General features: G+C 42.1%; 1 protein-coding gene across 3 annotated transcripts in view; it reads left to right on the forward strand.

The window, feature by feature from the left end:
* Positions 1–75: 75 nt before the first annotated feature.
* GSTCD (glutathione S-transferase C-terminal domain containing) overlaps positions 76–18,061 on the forward strand; it is a 72,011-nt gene continuing 54,025 nt past the window's right edge. For all 3 annotated transcript variants that reach the window (XR_010303314.1, XR_010303315.1, XM_064148445.1), the window contains exons 1-5: positions 76–132; positions 11,403–11,834; positions 13,402–13,863; positions 16,219–16,473; positions 17,170–17,263. Coding sequence is in view for 1 of the 3 variants with exons in the window: in XM_064148445.1 (XP_064004515.1) it covers positions 11,424–11,834; positions 13,402–13,863; positions 16,219–16,473; positions 17,170–17,263 (1,222 nt within the window). In the remaining 2 variants the exon portion in view is untranslated. The remainder of the gene's footprint in view (positions 133–11,402; positions 11,835–13,401; positions 13,864–16,218; positions 16,474–17,169; positions 17,264–18,061) is intronic.

Consider the following 18,061-nt stretch of genomic DNA (forward strand, 5'->3'; position numbering starts at 1 on the left):
TGCTGTGGGCAGGATGAAGTGAGAGGGCTTGGGCGGAGCCTGGCGCAGGAAGGGGCAGAGTCGGGGCGGAGGCAGCCCAGCGGAAGCGAGACCAGCCGAGCCGAGCCGGGAGAGCGCCGCGGGAGGGGCGGGGTAAGTGGTAGTTGGCGGTCGGCTGTTGGCTTGGGCGTGCTGGGACTGCGTCCTGCTGAGGGGGCTGCGTCCTGCTGAGGGGGCTGCGTCCTGCTGAGGGGGCTGCGTCCTGCTGAGGGGACTGCGTCCTGCTGAGGGGACTGCGTCCTGCTGAGGGGACTGCGTCCTGCTGAGGGGACTGCGTCCTGCTGAGGGGACTGCGTCCTGCTGAGGGGACTGCGTCCTGCTGAGGGGACTGCGTCCTGCTGAGGGGACTGCGTCCTGCGGCGGTTACCGTGCAGGGGCAGCAGCAGCAGCTACGTGAGGGCAGTTGGAGGGTGTACGGCGGCTCAGGGGTAGTTCCAGAGGTCCTTCGCGGTCGAGCGCGGCCCGTCTCGGCGCGCTCTGCGCAGCCCTGGCAGCCCCAGCTGTTTGTTCCCTTCCCGCCCAGTCTCCCGGCCGGGATGGTGGTCTCTGCCCCACTTCGCTCTCAGCTCTGTGTTGTGAAGGAGGCTTGACTGGGAACTCCTCGTTGAGGTGTTTAGCGGTGAGGACCAGTAATAGTCGATATCAAGAAAAGTACTCGTAGTTTTGATGTCGTTTATCTGACACTCGATGATTTATGACTAAGATGTTTGGATAAGAAAAAGGAAAATATTTGAGTGATCACCACCGGGTCTGATTTTTCTGGGCTGAAAAGCTGCCTGAGAAAAGCTTGGCGTGAAGGTTCTTACGGAGCAGATCTGCAAAGGCATTTAAAATCAATGGTACTTTTTTTTGTGCAGTAACTAGGAGTTTTAGCGTGCTGTCTTTCTAAAGCAGGGCTCCTCAAACTACGGCCCCCCAGGGTCCTCAGTCCGGCCCGCCGGTATTTACAGAACCCACCGCCGCCGGGGCTTGGGCGGGAAACCAAGCAGCCCCTTCTGCCACTTAATCCGCTCGCCGACCTCCGCAGCCTCCAAGCACCGCCGGGGCTGGGCTGGAACCAAACTGTAGTCCGGCTCTGACGCTACTGGGCTGGAACCAAGCTATAGTCCTGCTCTGACACTACTGGGCTGGAACCAAACTATAGTCCTGCCCCTGACACTACTGGGCTGGAACCAAACTATAGTCCTGCCCTGACACTACTGGGCTGGAACCAAACTATAGTCCTGCCCTGACACTACTGGGCTGGAACCAATCTATAGTCCTGCCCCTGACACTACTGGGCTGGAACCAAACTATAGACCTGCCCATGACACTACTGGGCTGGAACCAAACTATAGTCCTGCCCTGACACTACTGGGCTGGAACCAAGCTATAGTCCTGCCCCTGACACTGCTGGGCTGGAACCAAACTATAGCCCTGCCCTGACACTACTGGGCTGGAACCAAACTATAGTCCTGCCCCTGACACTACTGGGCTGGAACCAAACTATAGTCCTGCCCTGACACTACTGGGCTGGAACCAAACTATAGTCCTGCCCTGACACTACTGGGCTGGAACCAAACTATAGTCCTGCCCCTGACACTGCTGGGCTGGAACCAAACTATAGTCCTGCCCCTGACACTACTGGGCTGAAACCAAACTGTAGTCCTGCCCCTGATACTACTGGACTGGAACCAAACTGTAGTCCTGCCCCCGCCAGTGTCTGAGGGACTGTGAACCGTCCCCCTGTTTAAAAAGTTTGAGGACCCCTGTAAAGTCTGGCTTCTGTTCTTCATAGCTTGTGTCTTACTTTTTTGAGCCGTTAACAACTGTTACTTCGTTGATACACCTGCCTGGCACTCTGGCTTGAAGCACTTGATGAAAAGCTGGTGTGCTTCTCTTTGGATTCATTTGAGAGTGCAATGGTGGCCTTAAACTCGATCAGCAAATTAATTATCCAGGCATAAGTATAACTCCAACCTGCAAAGCTGCCTGCCTTAAAGCACAAATATTATTGTGCACCAAGCTCAACATTGCCTGGAGGAAAACCATGTATGTAAATTTCATGAGTTAAACCTTCCTCCAGTGTTAGTGTGTTTCACAAAAGTTCTGCTTTCCCATGTAGTAATCAACAAATACACGAGGTCTTTGCCAGGGACTGAGAGGAGGAGGATATTTGTGTCCTTCTTTATTTTAAGTTTTCTAAATTCACCTTTTGGGTTTTTTTTAAAGCAACATCTTTCATGAAACTAACTGCTGTGTATGTATGTTGAAAGGGAAAAGAAAATGGTAACCAACAGTTCAGTTAGTAAAAATTGCACTTCATGTTTATTATCTTTAAATAGACAAAGAGATTATTGTTTTTTATACCAAAGGCAGACAGCATTACTTGTCTTAAAGTTACATTGTAAGCAGTAAGTGGTGTGATGTTCATTACTTTCCCCTTTCTTTCAGCAGTGGCTATTGGTGGTCAGTATAGAATAAACCCCCCACCCCTTCCCACAGAATTTACAGTCTGATTTGAGGGGAGAAAAAATATACTGGGGAAAATATTATACGTGGTGTAATGTCTTGTAGGTTTTGTTGGTTCTGTGGTTATGTTTCATTATGTATGTCTGTGGCTGCTTTTGACTCGGTAAGCTGCCAGGGGATTCGTAAGTGTATCCTGTTCAATGGAAGGGTAGTAGTTATGTGAAAGTACTTCAGTGAGAGTAGGCAACCAGGTAGGCTGTTAAGCTTTTCAAAGGAAAGGGTGTGCATAAATCCACAAGGAGGATGTATTCTGCAGAGCCAAAACAGTGCAGGAAAACAACTATCTTAGAAACCAACAAAATACAGGAAACAAAACTTCATAAATACCTGTGCTTAGAGACAAGATGTTAGGAAGAATTCTCTGTTACGATTCTCTCTTGCAGTTGGTATGTTTTGGCAAAAAATCCCTTTAAGCTTTTGACGTTTTTAAGGGAGGACAGATAGAAAAGTCCTTTTCTCCCTGAGAATCTCTGTTGCCACCTGTGTAGCCAGCAACACAAGATTCTGCACCTCTACTTGGCTCTGGTGAGACCTGAGCTAGAGTACTGTCTCCAGATCTGTGGCCCCCAACCCAAGAGGAGCTTGGACCTGCTGGAGTGGGTCCAGAGGATGGGCATGAAGATGTTCAGAGGGCTGAAGCACCTCTCATATGAAGATGGGTTAAAAGAATTAGGCCTGCTCAGCCTGGAGAAGAGAAGGTTCTGGGGAGTCTTGAGCTGTATTTCAGTATCTGAATGGCACCCACAGAAAGGCTGGAGGGCAGAAGGGCTCTGCAGCGGGACCTTGACCGCCTGGACAGATGGGTAGAGGCCAATGGGATGGGGTTCAATAGCTCAAAGTGCAGGGTGCTGCACTTTGGCCACAACAACCCCATGCAGAGATACAGGCTGGGGTCGGAGTGGCTGGAGAGCAGCCAGACAGAGAGGGATCTGGGGGTACTGATTGATACCCGCCTGAACATGAGCCAGCAGTGTGCCCAGGTGGCCAAGAGAGCCAGTGGCATCCTGGCCTGCATCAGGAGTGGTGTGGTCAGCAGGAGCAGGGAGGTCATTCTGCCCCTGTACTCTGCACTGGTCAGACCACACCTCGAGTACTGCGTTCAGTTCTGGGCCCCCCAGTTTAGGAAGGACACTGAGATGCTTGAGCGTGTCCAGAGAAGGGCGACGAGGCTGGTGTGAGGCCTCGAGCACAAGCCCTACGAGGAGAGGCTGAGGGAGCTGGGGTTGTTTAGCCTGGAGAAGAGGAGGCTCAGGGGTGACCTTATTGCTGTCTACAACTACCTGAGGGGTGGTTGTGGCCAGGAGGAGGTTGCTCTCTTCTCTCAGGTGGCCAGCTCCAGAACAAGAGGACACAGCCTCAGGCTGCGCCAGGGGAAATTTCGGCTGGAGGTGAGGAGAAAGTTCTTCACTGAGAGAGTCATTAGGCACTGGAATGGGCTGCCTGGGGAGGTGGTGGAGTCGTCGTCCCTGGGGCAGTTCAAGGCAAGGTTGGATGTGGCACTTGGTGCCATGGTCTAGCCTTGGGCACTGTGGTAAAGGGTTGGACTTGATGATCTATGAGGTTTCTTCCAACCTTGGTGATACTGTGATACTGTGATACTGTGATACTGTAATAGGACAGGGGACAATGATTTTAAACTAGAGTAGGGTAGGTTTAGGGGGACATAAGGAAGAAGTTCTTTACAATGAGAGTGGTAAAATACTGAAACAGGTTGCCCAGGGATGTTATTGAGTTCCTGTTGCTGAAGACATTCTAGATCAGACTTGATGTGACACTGCTCAGCCTGATCTAGTAGGAGGTGTCCATATTGACAGCAGGAGGGTTGGAGAAGATGACTTTTGAGGGTCCCTTCCAACTTGATGCAATCTGTGAATCTGTAAGAATTAGCTTAGAAACAATTTATAGTCAATCTAGCTGCCAAAAAAGTAACTTTCAAGTGTAAACCAAAATAGTGGCCTTCATTCCCTTGGAATTCTGAAAAGTGACTACTGCTCACCTCTTAAGGGTGTTCATTTGGTAGCTGATTTTAACAGGACCAGTCTTAGTTGCATAGCTGTTGTTCACCAACAGAAATAGCACTAGTAAACTTATCCTTGTTTGAGGGTCTGAATTTGTATTTTCAATTGGGTGAAATAAAGTGAAGAATTAAACATGAGTTTGGACAAGAAGGGAGGATTAAACCTGAAGTAAATTGACAAGCAAATCTTAACCTTCATTAAAACAATAGTTAAGAGCCTTAAATATACTTAGTTTCATATTTAAAACTGTATTTTCATGAGTTTAAACATACATAAATGTTTGTTTGGGCTTCCTTGGAATTTAGATGCAAATGTTTGGGCAACTGTAAAGGAGACATATCCCTGGACCCACATTGAGCATAGCAAAGGCAGGGAGAAACAGATAGAAGATGGAAACAGGAACATAAAGAGCAACATTTATTTGGTTTTCCTGATAAGTGAAACTCACTTTTTCACCCCTTAAAGGTTAGCAGCAGAAACAAACAAACAAAAAAATTCTATTGTCCCAAGTGGACTCCAATTAAGAATGGAATTTCTTCCACTCCACACAGTAAATTTAATAACTCAAATCTAAATTGACCAGTAGCAGAACAGACAGTGTGGTTCTGAGAAACCAATTTCAGTGTTGTAGCACTGCAGATTTGTGAAGAGGAAGGGATTTTGGTAAGAACAGAGAATAATAGTGTATGAGAAGAGTTTAGGACTGTACTGGAAAATAAAGAGACAGTATATTGCAAAGAGACCTTCAGGTCAGGTACCAGGAGTACTTGCACTTTATTTCCAGAAATGGGCAGTTCACAGTTTTGTTTTTATCTGGTTCAGAATTAGTAACTGGCATGGTTCAGTGTTGCTGTGTTGGTACCATTGCTGTTTATGTCACTCCTTAAAAAGGAGCCATAATTTTCATCTTAGAATTTTCCCTTGCTGGTCCTGTATGGGGAGAGTCTAATTGACTGAAACAGCTGCCTTAACCATTCTTCTGCCTCCTCTCCTTGATATGGGAAACTCTCTCTAATTTTATTTATGAGTACTGTATAAAAAAAGCCCCCCAAAAGGGGAAAAACATCTGAGTAGCTAATGCATGTTTTATGAATGAGCACTACTTAAAATTTGTTGCTTTCTGGGCTAAACGTGACATCAGCATATGCATAAAACCTGGCAATCTAGCTATTGGAATACTTGATAAAAATAACTGCCTATTCAGCTAGAAGATAGTGTAGAAATTACTTTTTTAGAGATCAGAAAATTCAGCAGCAGGTACTGAATTCAGTGGCTTCACTAAGAGCCCTGAAGTTCTTGTTAATGAATGATGAAAAGTCTGGTTTTGTTTTGGGGCAGTGTTTGAGCAGCTCAACTTGAAGTTGTACTAAGCATTATGTGTAGCTCTGCAGACCTGTTCACTGGTTCTGTGTGCTTCCTGGAGCCAAATTGTACAGTTCTGTGGAGGGTTACTGGAGACCTGCTAGCCACTGAGTGCAATGACTTGTGGTGCACTGGGCAGTCATAAGTGAGAACCTCTCTCATAGACTATCTGAACTTTTTTTGGGGTACTACCAAGCTTATGTTAGGTGCCTTTACCTGAGGAAGGAGAATACAAGAACCAAACTAATTTGAGTCTGAACTGGCTCTGGAGAAGTCCTGGAACTACAGGGTACTGTGCTGATTTGGTGTGTCTCTTCCAACCTGGTTGATTCTATGATTCTGTGATACTGTGCTAGTTTGAAGCGAGCTAGAATGTTTTGGTGAGAAGGATTAGATCACAGGCTATGAAAGAGAAACAGTGCTGATGTCTACTTCACTCATAGGCTTGCTGAGAGGTGTAAGAACAAGAATCCAAACATAGATAAGGCACTTCTGCTGGGGAGCTTGGGGCTGCATTTTTTTCTATCTCTAGCCTCTCTGCCACCTCTCTGTTTAATCCACTTTGCTTCCTAACCCCCTAGCTGAACTTCCATTCTTCCTTGGGACTGGGGTAAGGTTGAGAAGGGTGGGAGAAGGTGGAAGGGCGGTTGGGAGTCCCTCCTGGGGACTCAGGTTTCTGGGAGGGGTGTTGTGTTTCTGTATTACCTTTTCCCTTGTACATTTCTGTATATACTGTAAATATCTGCTTGTATATTGTGCCAGCTGTAAATATAAGCTTCATTCAAAATTTCCAGAGGCAGCAGAGTCTAGTCTGGGTGATTTCCCAAGTGTGGGGGGGCGGGGAACACCCAAACCATCACAGATACCAAGACCAGTTAACAATATCTAGGTCTGAGCCAATGTCAAAATAAGTAATTTACTGAACTCTGTCACCTGCAGTTGCACCTTTCTACCATATCCTTTACAGGAGCACTTCTGTATCTACATTCTGAATGACATTAATTTACTGCTTTGGCAGTGAGGGAAGAAAAGTCTTGGACCTTCTGACTTCACGTCCCTAAAACAACTTGTTCTCAATCAATTCTGCAAACTGTTCTGATTTTATGGCATGAGCACAGCACTGTTGTGAATGTCACTGTCAGTGTGTTCTTTCTGTCTCTGCAGAAGTTCATTTAGGCTCAGAAATACAATTCAGTCCCTCTGTCATAGCTGACCATTTGGCAGATGAGTAGTGGTAAATTACTGTGTGTGTTTGCAAAAAAATACTTTCAGTTTTGAAGAATTGATTAATCACTGTCAAAAGCAGCTATCTTCTAGAGTCTCTCTCTTGGAGGCATTTGGAAGAACAGACCTTTCCTGAATGTACCTTTGCTTCAGTGCAAAATCCAGAACCTTACCCAAAACGATTCAGAGAAGTGACTCGAAGTTAAAGTACTGTGGATTAAATTAAATGTGCTGCATGCATATTCCCATTTGCTGACTCTTGTGTAAGAGGCTGGATAACTAACACCTGTTCAAGATTCTCATCTTAGTTTACCTGGTTTGCATGACTTACGTATGTGGTAGTTGTAGACCTGAAGGTAAGAGGAGTTGAATCTGAGCGGACAAATTCCAAGGTGACAGGTGGATTAACTGGATAATGTCAGTTGTGGCGTTTACTGGGTGAAATACAGGGCAGAGCAGTAACCAACAAGTAATTATTTCTAATCAGTTACTGAGACTGACTGATAGCTGCTATCTATTACTCATTGTTGCTGGACAGAAGTAATTTTGGTCGGTGAATTGGAAGAGAATTAACGTTGTCAATAGTCGTCCTTTCATCTACCAGTTTTCAGAGCAGGACATTTAATCAGCAGCCTGATCAAGTTGTAGCTCTGGTCATCTTTTAGGTACTTAATGTTCCTTTTGTAGTCGAACGATATTGTCCTCTGTGAGGAAATAGTGCTTCAAAGCTGCAGCTCTGGATAGAAAAGGGCAAGGGCCAATATACCTATGAAGAATTCCTGTGTGATGAAAAGATTAATGCTTTGCGTGTGCAGTCCCAAGTGATGGATTTGAAATGATTGGTAAGAGCAGTTCAAAACTACAGAACAATATACTTTGGAAATAGAAATATCTTTAGAATGTACCAAAATATTGAGCAGCTGCATATGTCATAATGACCAGTAATAACCAAAAAAGCTATTTATCTTCAGTAAAGTCAATCAGAAGGAAAAAATCAGTGGTGAAGTGGTTTGTAAGGTAAATGTGTCTGATGTGGCCAGGAAAAGATAAGGTTTAGCAGGTCAGACTAACTTTTCTTGACTCAGGTTCTCAACAGTATCTGTTCTGTAGAATTTCTTCCTGAGAGTTACACTTATAATATTGAATCTGTCTCAACACACATGCTGTCAAGATTCATCCAAATAAAATAGCTTTTAGAAAAATAGGTATTTCATTATTTATTGTACTGTTCTTTTTGTGACAGGTGTATTAACTACAGCAAAACAGCAGTATGACTATGGTGAGCCACTGTTATTCTGAAACAAAACCATGAAATGGCTTAAAAATACAGTATCACAGTATTATCAGGGTTGGAAGAGACCTCACAGATCATCAAGTCCAACCCTTTACCACAGAGCTCAAGGCTAGACCATGGCACCAAGTGCCATGTCCAATCTTGCCTTGAACAGCTTCACTATAATAATCATTATTATGTTCTTAATATCAAGTGGACTTGATTTTATTCTTCCTTTGCTTTTTGGACAACGGATTTGAACTAGTGATAGATTATATAAAACAGGAAATTTGATGTACAACTCCACATGGAAAAAAATAATGTAGATAAATAAACCCTTTTATTTTCTTTTAAAATAGTTACATCATACTCATGTAACTGTACAGAGACCTTATTAATCTAGACAGTTATTTAAAAGACTGATGCTCTTCCACTTGTGCTTTATATATATACATACTGGCCTTTCTTAACAGCATTTTGATTTCTTTCTCTTGCTATAATGAAGGTTTCTTTTCTAATGGTCGTTTTAAGGGTGCCATCTAGTGTCCTCTGCTTTTCAGTATGAGTTCTGAATGAGAAGTTAATGAACATCTTTACTGAGTGATCAAGCAGCAAAAATATTCCATCATATGGAATAGTTTAATAGGAAAGAAATGTAATTTTCAACCAAGCATAGGGAAAATGAATCCCAGTTTTTAATATAATGAGACTTTAATTTCAGCTATGTTACTGTTGTTATTTACCATTTTTAAGTAGCTGCGTGCTTGAGATATTAATGTGGTATTCTTGAAAGCTCTTTTTGGTTCTTCTGTACCCTCTTGGCCTTCAGTTAGTATCTTGCTGGACTCTAGTTTTTAATACATAAGCCAATATTCTTTTCCATGGCCTATATACCCCATATATTGCCTTCTAACAGTTATGGAAAGACATGAATGTATAGGGTTAACCCTCCAGGGGGAGTAACCCTGAACCTGACCCTAGGGTGGTCTTGACCACTCCCCAGGGGTGGGTCTGAACACCACCAGGTGATGGTTAGCCCACTCACCCTTCCTGTCCCATAAAAGCAGGGGGAATTCCTGTTTCACTCTCTGCACACTCTGCTCCCTGCATACCAGCATTACTGTCAGTTCCTGGTTTCTCTTTGTTTCACCACGTGGCCATCACCCACGAGGCAGACAAAGCCATCACTGTCAAATTCAGGTTGTATTTATACATTTTGTATTTGCTGTTTTTCCCTTCCATATACCTTTGTAACTTCCCTACCTCAGATACCTTTTTAAGTTGTTGTTAAGCTTTTCTTTATAACTTCCAAATCGAGTGAGATTTCATTTATTTGGGTGTGCTTACTTCTCTCTCCATCTAATCCCTTTCTTTTGGGAAAGAAGGGGAAGAGGGAAGGGCACTTAATAAAATTGTTATTGGTTCTATCAAATTGATCTTATTACTGTCTACAACTACCTGAAGGGGCATTGTAGCCAGGTCGGGGGTGGCCTCTTCTCCCAGGCAACCAGCAATAGAACAAGGGGACACAGTCTCAAGTTGTGCCAGGGTAGGTATAGGCTGGATATTAGGAAGAAGTTCTTCACAGAGAGAGTGATTGGCATTGGAATGGGCTGCCCAGGAGGTGGTGGAGGCAGCGTCCCTGGGGGTCTTCAAGAAAAGCCTGGATGAGGCACTTAGTGCCATGGTCTGGTTGATTGGTTAGGGCTGGGTGCTAGGTTGGACTGGATGATCTTGGAGGTCTCTTCCAACCTGGTTGATTCTATGATTCTATGATCTGAGTCTCTGGAAATTTACATTAGAAACGAGACAATTTATCTGGTGCCCAACGTGGCGCTAGGCAGAAAAGCATTATTTTAGACAAGATTTGGAAGTTAAAAATGGATGTTCTGAGAGTTTTAATAATCCAGGCATTAGGATGGCTATTTTGGTTGTGGATCCTGAAGTTTATAAGTTACCATGTTTTCTGGATAGCATTTGATATGATTTGGGAATATTGTAAGAATTTGCCTGTGTGGGTCTATGCATATTTCCTGAATTCTGTTGGGTGCCTCATTGTGATGCTGTAGAACTCCTCTGGATAGCTGCTTGTGTGGTGTGGATTCTGTTGCACATGTTGTGGTGAGGGTGTAACTAGAATAAACAACTTATAACCACTTGCAAACTATAATAATGTGTGCTTTAGGAAGCTGCCTGTTGTAGATGTGTATTCAGGAACTTTTTTTTCTGTGGTATATGGTTAATTTTGTGGGAGATTATTCATTTAAAACAGCCCTTTTATAAAAGAAAATATTTTCTTTTTCTTTCCTATTTTTTTAATGACAGAAATACATTAAAATGTAACTAAAAATAACCAAAAATTACATTAATCTTTTCCCTATCAGTGTTTTGGATGTGAAGAGACAGTGTATGTGTGGAACCTGCAGTCATAGAATCAGCCAGGTTGGAAGAAACCTCCAAGATCATCCAGTCCAACCTAGCACCCAGCCCTAGCCAGTCAACTAGACCATGGCACTAAGTGCCTCATCCAGGCTTTTCCTGAACACCTTCAGGGACGGTGACTCCACCACCTCCCTGGGCAGCCCATTCCAATGCCAATCACTCTCTCTCTGAAGAACTTCCTCCTAACATCCAGCCTGTACTTACCTCGGCACAACTCGAGACTGTGTCCCCTTGTTCTATTGCTGGTTGTCTGGGAGAAGAGGCCACCCCCCACCTGGCTACAACCTCCCTTCAGGTAGTTGTAGACAGCAATGAGGTCACCCCTGAGCCTCCTCTTCTCTAGGCTAAACAACCCCAGCTCCTTCGGCCTCTCCTCATAGGGTTTGTGTTGCATCTATTCAGGCAGGATGTCTTTAATAACGAACTCATGTTAAAAGCAGTTTTAGCAGGTAATGGGGGGACCACTGTTTCAAACCATTTTTTGGTCCTAAATTCTGTGTTTTGTGTATGTTATGTTCTGATTTCTATTTCAGGAACTTGAGCTCAGGAGGAAGATGAAAGATAATGTCGCTGAAGAACATTTGTATTTGGATTTTTCTCATCAGTACCAAGATGGCATCTTTCCTCTTCATACATCTATTTCACTATTTTTGCTATCCTACTGTGACTGCAAATTATTCAAAGTTTTCTTAGTGCCGACTGGTGAAGATGTGGATGATCAGTTTGTGCTAAAAAACCTCCTTTGTGAGCTTGAGGTCCATTTAATCTCCAGATGTCAGCTTCCAGCGGTTGTGCAGAGCTGCTGTTTACCTGCTGTTGTTGTGAAAGATGGCAAGTTCTGCCGAGCTGGGCTTTCTGTTGTCTTAAGGCATATAATACAGAAAACATACGAGGAAGATCCATCTAAAACAGATGTTGTGGAACTCTTAGGCTTTAAGAAGACCTGCTTAAAAGCCTGTGCTGAAGTGAGTGCATCTCTTTGTCTTAGATACATTATTAAAGTGTTTTTTTAAACACAATGCTAAATACTCTGAAGTAGACTGTTAGTATTAATCTAAACTAAGTTCTTTTAGTAAGAAACTTAATTTACTTAGAAAATGAAATTTCATCAATGAAGATGGGTCTCTATTTTAGCATAAATATAAAAAAATCATTATTTTAAAGGACACTACTTTTTAACAGCACAAAAAGAATCTTAAAATTAAAAAAATAGGTAAGAAATACTCAATTTGTTAATGTTCATTTGAAAAGCACCATATACTGTTAGCCTGCATCACTGTCAAAGTGCACTGCTTGCTTGTGTTCAGTTTATGCTCACCAGGATAAGCTGAATGTCCAGGGTCTTTTCAGCAGAGCTGCTACTGAGTGCATAATCAGTGCCTAGCCTGTGCTATTACAGGGGTTTAGTCCGTCCTTGGTGCAGGGTGTTTTGTTGAGTTTCATGTTTGTTGCTGTTGGTCTCTTCTGTAGCCTGTCAGGCTCCTGTGAATGGCAGCTCTTGAGCTTTGCTCAAATCACTGTCGTTCTTGATGTGAGAGTATTCCATCTTGTGCTAGTTTGAAGGCTCCACCTCCAGGTCATTGATTAAGGTATTCAAACAGAATAGGCCTCGTATTGCCCTCTAAAGAGCATGATTTCTAACTGGTCTTCCAGGTAGAATGTGAACCATTTACCACTGCTACCCTTTGGGTTGATATTTAAGCCCATTTATCACACAGTGGTTTACTCATCTAGCAGCTCATCCATCTCTAGACTTATTCTCCTCACCCTTCTCAGGAGCCTGAACCCCACTCTTTCATGATCACTACATCCGTGGTTGCAATTTATTGCTATGCCTTCAACCCAGTTCATCCTTGTTGGTAACCAATCTGGGGAAGCATGTCCCTGTGTTAGTCCATTTAGCACTAGCATAAAAAAATTCTCTGACTTCCTACATAAACCTCTGGTTCTAATCTCTTCTGGGAACTGCTGGAAGACATGATTTATTGTTTCAGATGGCTGCAAAGTGAGTAAACTGAATAAGAAAAGACTAGAGTTTAAAGGTTTAAAACCTCTACAGAACAAGAGGATGAGGATAAGAACATGAGAGTCAACTTTTTTAAGGTGGTGTTCAGTTACACTACATTTTTTTGATGTTCATTGCTAAGAAAAAGGTAGTAAGGCATTTCTAGAAAATGAATATACTCAGAAACTGTTTGGTTTTATTACCAGCACTTGGTAGAAATGGCATATGTGTGTGTGTGTATATATAGATCACAGCTTTGCTTCTCATGACTTACGCAGCCACCCTAATCTTATGCCAATAATAGTGAATAAAAATATACTGTGTTGGATAACTGCTCATTCTGGTCTACATATAAAATTTGCTTCCTAACTCTGCTTTTTCAAAAGTAATACAGAATATAAGCTTCTAAGATTATCAGAGCATATATTTAAAACTGGGATTTCTTTGCTTAAAGTGGGCAAAAAAGGATATCTTGGATTTTGTTTTTCTTTCTGTATGAACATTAATTACATACATTTATCTGACAGGTTAGCCAGTGGACCAGACTCTGTGAGATGAGTATACCTCTGGCTGTTGAAGGGTTTTTGAAGGCATCTCCTGAGCACTGTCAGACTATTCCTCCTGATATTTTACTACTTGAAAGGAAGCTTGGAGAACCTGTCCGAGTACATAATGATGACAAAATTCGAAGGCAAAAACTTCAACAGCAGAAGACAGGTGACAAGCCTGCAATGGCTGCACTTGGTAAAGAAGCAACAGAGGAAGGAAAAAGAGTGGAAATACAGGAACATCCACTCCCAAGTTTGGAACTGAGCATAGCTTTCTCCAAGCTACTTGTCCAGGAAAGATCAGATGTAGTCAACAGGGAGGCCTCTCATATCAGGAGAACAAAAACCTCTGACCTTCCACCTTTGGACCACATTTTTGCAGAAGGGCTGTATTTTACCTTGGCAGATGTAGTGCTTTTGCCTTGCATCCATCAGTTCCTGGTAAGACAACAAACTGCAAATATTAAGTAGCATGTATGTATTTTTTTTGTTTAAGAACTGGAAAATTACAAAATATGTTCATTTGAAATATGTTGTCGATTTTGCAGTATGAACTGACTCTGAAACAGAAGATTTGTCTTTGGTTTTGTACAAACAAACAAAAAATGGATAGCTAAGATCACTGGAACAGGCTACCCAGAGAGCTTGTGGACACTCCTTCTCTGGAGACTTTCAGAACCTACCTGTATGCGTTCCTGTGTGGCCTGCCCTAGGTCATGCTGCTCTGGCAGGGGAGTTAGACTCAATGAGGAGGCTCTACAACTATCTGAAAGAAGGTTGTAGCTAGGTGGAGGTTGTTCTCTTCTCCCAGACAATGAGTAACAGAGCAAGAGGACACAGTCTCAAGCTGCCCTAGGGGAGATTTAGACTGGATGTTAGGAAAAAATGCTTCACAGAAGGAGTGATTTGCCACTGGAATGGGCTGTCCAGGGAGGTGGTGGAGTCACCATCACTGGAAGTCTTTATTAAATAAAGACTGGATGTGGCACTTAGTGCCATGGTTTAGTTGATTAGATGGTGTTGGGTACCAGAATTAGTTCTGTCATAAAATATTATTTATCACTTATAACTGGCCTTCCTGGAATGTGTTTGAAAAAGTCATTAGAGCTGCAATTCCACTTTGCTTTAAGGGTGTGAATAATAATGTAGTCTTCAATGTCTGGAAAGTATCATACAATAAATACAAGGAGACCTGACTAACTGTAATTACCAAAAAGTAAGATAATACAGCTGAGGAGTTGTTTGTCATTACCTTATTCCATTTTTCTGTAATCTTTCTGAAGTTCTTTTTGTTACACTTTCTATTAGTTCAAACTGTTTTAAAATTAATAGAATAACAAAAGCTGTGGTCTCCATCTAGGAGAAGCCAATATGCATGTTTAAAAATACAATTTGGGACATTTGCTACTGAGTGTAACAGTGCCTCTTAGAGTTGCTTTAAAAATAACAAACCTCCCTCCTTAATATATTTCTGCCCATGTTACTATTAGGATATTGAATTAGATACTGAAACCACACAGTTCATCCTCCCCTTGCTCCTTTAGAAATGACTCATGACTTGTGATTTTGTTAGAGAACATCATAAACATAGTGTTCAAGAAAGCTGCTTGGAATCTTGTCATTTCAAGTGTTCTTTACCAGGTTTTTATTCCAATATAGATACATGGAGGAGCACAACTTTTGCATGGACATTTCTTCCTTTTCCTGTAATCGTGGTCTTTAATTTTCTGCTTAAAGCAGGCACAGCATCACAGAACAGTTGAGGTTGGAGGGCACATCTGGAGATCATCTTGTCTCATCCCTCTCCACAGAGCAGGTTACCTGGAGCTATTCCCCGGGGTCCAGCTGTTGTGCAGTCAGGTTTTCAGTGTCTCTAAAGACAGCAACTTCATAGCCTCTCCTGTAAAAGTGAGGGATTTGCTATTCTGAAACATCTGGTTAGCTGGACCATAATTACTTAAGACCAAATGCATCCTTTACAAAATTAGCTAGTCTTCACCTGGAAATGTGATTTGGATATCTCTTTTTGTAGGACTTGCATTGTATTCTTTAGAATGTACGTGGAGTTTTTGTTTTTCTTTCTTTTTTACACTTACAATTCTAATTCCTATTGAAAGGCACTTCATCTCATCATTATATATATACTAACATACAATTCTTAAAGATAATTTTGGATTTGGTGCTAGGTAAAAGCCACAGACACGCTGCAAAGACTTCACTGAAGCCCAGGGACAATGTATGCCTATGCCTGCTTTGCTGCTGCCGCATAGTCAAAGGTATCTCTGGCTTGCAGTTGCCAGCAAAACAGCTGTCAGAGGCTAAGCTTTAAAAGGGTGCAGGGTGTCTGTGAGAAAGAGCAGCATTCAGTTATGGTAATTAGTCTTGCTTAGAGTTCAGTATTTGTTGCAAATTACACTTTTTTTTTCTGTGATTAGCAGCAAAAGTAAATCATTCCCTTGCTGTGAAACAGCAGATAATCAAGGATATTATTTAAATTGGATTTCCCTCTTACTGAATGTAAGTATGATTAAAATTGGTGATGTAAACTTTTTCACCCTGTTAAGCAATAGGGAATTTCAGATAAAATCTGAATGGCCATCTGATAGTTCCACCTGCAAGCCCTTATGAGCTCTTAACTAGGTAGTATTTTGTGTTACCACACTAGGTAGTATTTTGTGTGCTATGAGTAGGCATGCATGGTGTGGAACCAAGCTCACTTCACGAGTTCATGTCTTTTTGTGGCTTGTAGAAAGAAATTTATATCAGGAACTAACCTTTCTATTTTTTGTTTTATAGGCCTCCAGTGAAAAACAAGGCAAAAACCTGGTAGATTTGCCTCTAATATCCAGCTGGTATCAAAGAGTTCAGGAAGTACCTGGAGTAAAAAGAGCTGCTGGCAAATGCAATATGAAGCTTCTCCAGCTTCCACAGTTGATGTCTCCTCCAAAGGAACAGCTGCAAGACTTGTCTTCAGTTTCTTGTGAATTAGAAGAGGAGAAACAAGACAGTCATTTTATAGGTGGTCCAAGGCCAACTATGACTAAGTTAATGGTAATGTAAGCTTTTAAGTGAGCTATTTTTAATGGTTATAATCTACTTGATTTGGAATAGATGAAATTCCAAATTTCTAGAAGTGCAGAAGCTATATTTGACAGTCTGAACAGTTTAATACCCTTTGCTTGTCTTCCATCTGATATGCATTGACTTAGATGTCATTTTACTTTTGTTGTTGAGAAAGTTGATCAGTTTAGGAATCAAGCAGAGGTAGGACTGCTGGAAAGCAATCAATAATTCTGAATAATCAAAATTACTTTTATTTGAATCTCAAGTATTAAATATTTGCATGAGGGATGACAAAAAACATGCTTTTATTTTTGGCTTCATTACTCTATCATTTCTACTTTTTACTATTTGATTAGAGTTTTGAGCTTCTGGGAGTTGTAATTAGTTTTGTTAAAGAAAGCTCATCATATTTTGTAAGTATCAATATTTTTTGCATAGATGTTAACAGTATTTTCTTAAGAAAATTATCAGGATTTCCCTGAGAAAATGAGAGAAATGCATAATTTGCATCTCATATAATGTAGAGACAACTGCCTGGTCAGTTTCAGTTCTGTTGGAAATGTTGCACAGTTTGATGTGATGCCATTGTTAAAGTCAGTGGGAGTTTTGTTACCAGCTTCAGTGAGTAAAAGATCAGGTAAAGGATGTTCCTTTTAAAAGTTTTTTTAATCTCCATTCATATAGGAAAATGGTATTGAAGCAAAGTTTTCTCCTCACCCATGCCCTGACTGGACCCTGGATTGGTCCAATCTACCATCTGCAGTCAATCCTGGAGAAGGTAGGGATTTTCTGTGTGTATATGTGTGTATTTAACAGTGCTGCCTTCTGGTGAAGCTGCTTGACTGTTTCGTAGGAAAGTGTGTCACTTCTCAATGTGGTTTGGAGTTCTGTCAAACAGCTAAGCAGTTTTAAATCTCTTTTAAAGTTCAGTCTGTTTGGGACACATGGTGAGATGCATTCCCTCAGGTTATCAACAGCTGATGGCCAAACTGGAAATAAAACTTGACTCCTGAACCATATTTTTTCCCCACTGTTTCTTACTTTTCTCCTTATCCAGATAAGTAAATTCTGACTATGTGACATTGATTCTATTAACAGGAGTGTTGTGCATACATTGTTTCTCCTAACAGCTGATTTTATTCTGATGAAAATAATATTTGTTAGCAAAGTTTGGTAGCTATGGGTATGAGTCTGCCCTTTTGTGGCAGTGTGCCCTGCTGTGTAGGGGTCATTTGCTTTGCCGGTTTGCAAGGCAGCCTTGTTGCTTAGTGGCTATAGTGCTACAGCAAATACACTGATTTATCACAATGTTTGTTGCTTTAATGAGTGTCATGAATATTGAATACCTCTTCTGTTGCACAGTAGATCTTGCACATACCAGTTAGAAGTTAGTGGTGGGTAACCCCTTTTTACAGAGGAAGAAAAGGGTATGAACAAGATAATTTAGATACTGGAGTCCTTCTAGCCTCATGTGCTAGTTTGAAGCTAGCTAGAATGTTTTGGTGAGAAGAACTAGATTACAGGCTGTGGAAGGAAAACAGTGGTGATGTCTACTTCCCTCACAGACTTGCTGAGA

The sequence above is a fragment of the Pogoniulus pusillus genome, chromosome 9 (genome assembly GCF_015220805.1).
Source record: "Pogoniulus pusillus isolate bPogPus1 chromosome 9, bPogPus1.pri, whole genome shotgun sequence".
Lineage (NCBI taxonomy): Eukaryota > Metazoa > Chordata > Aves > Piciformes > Lybiidae > Pogoniulus > Pogoniulus pusillus.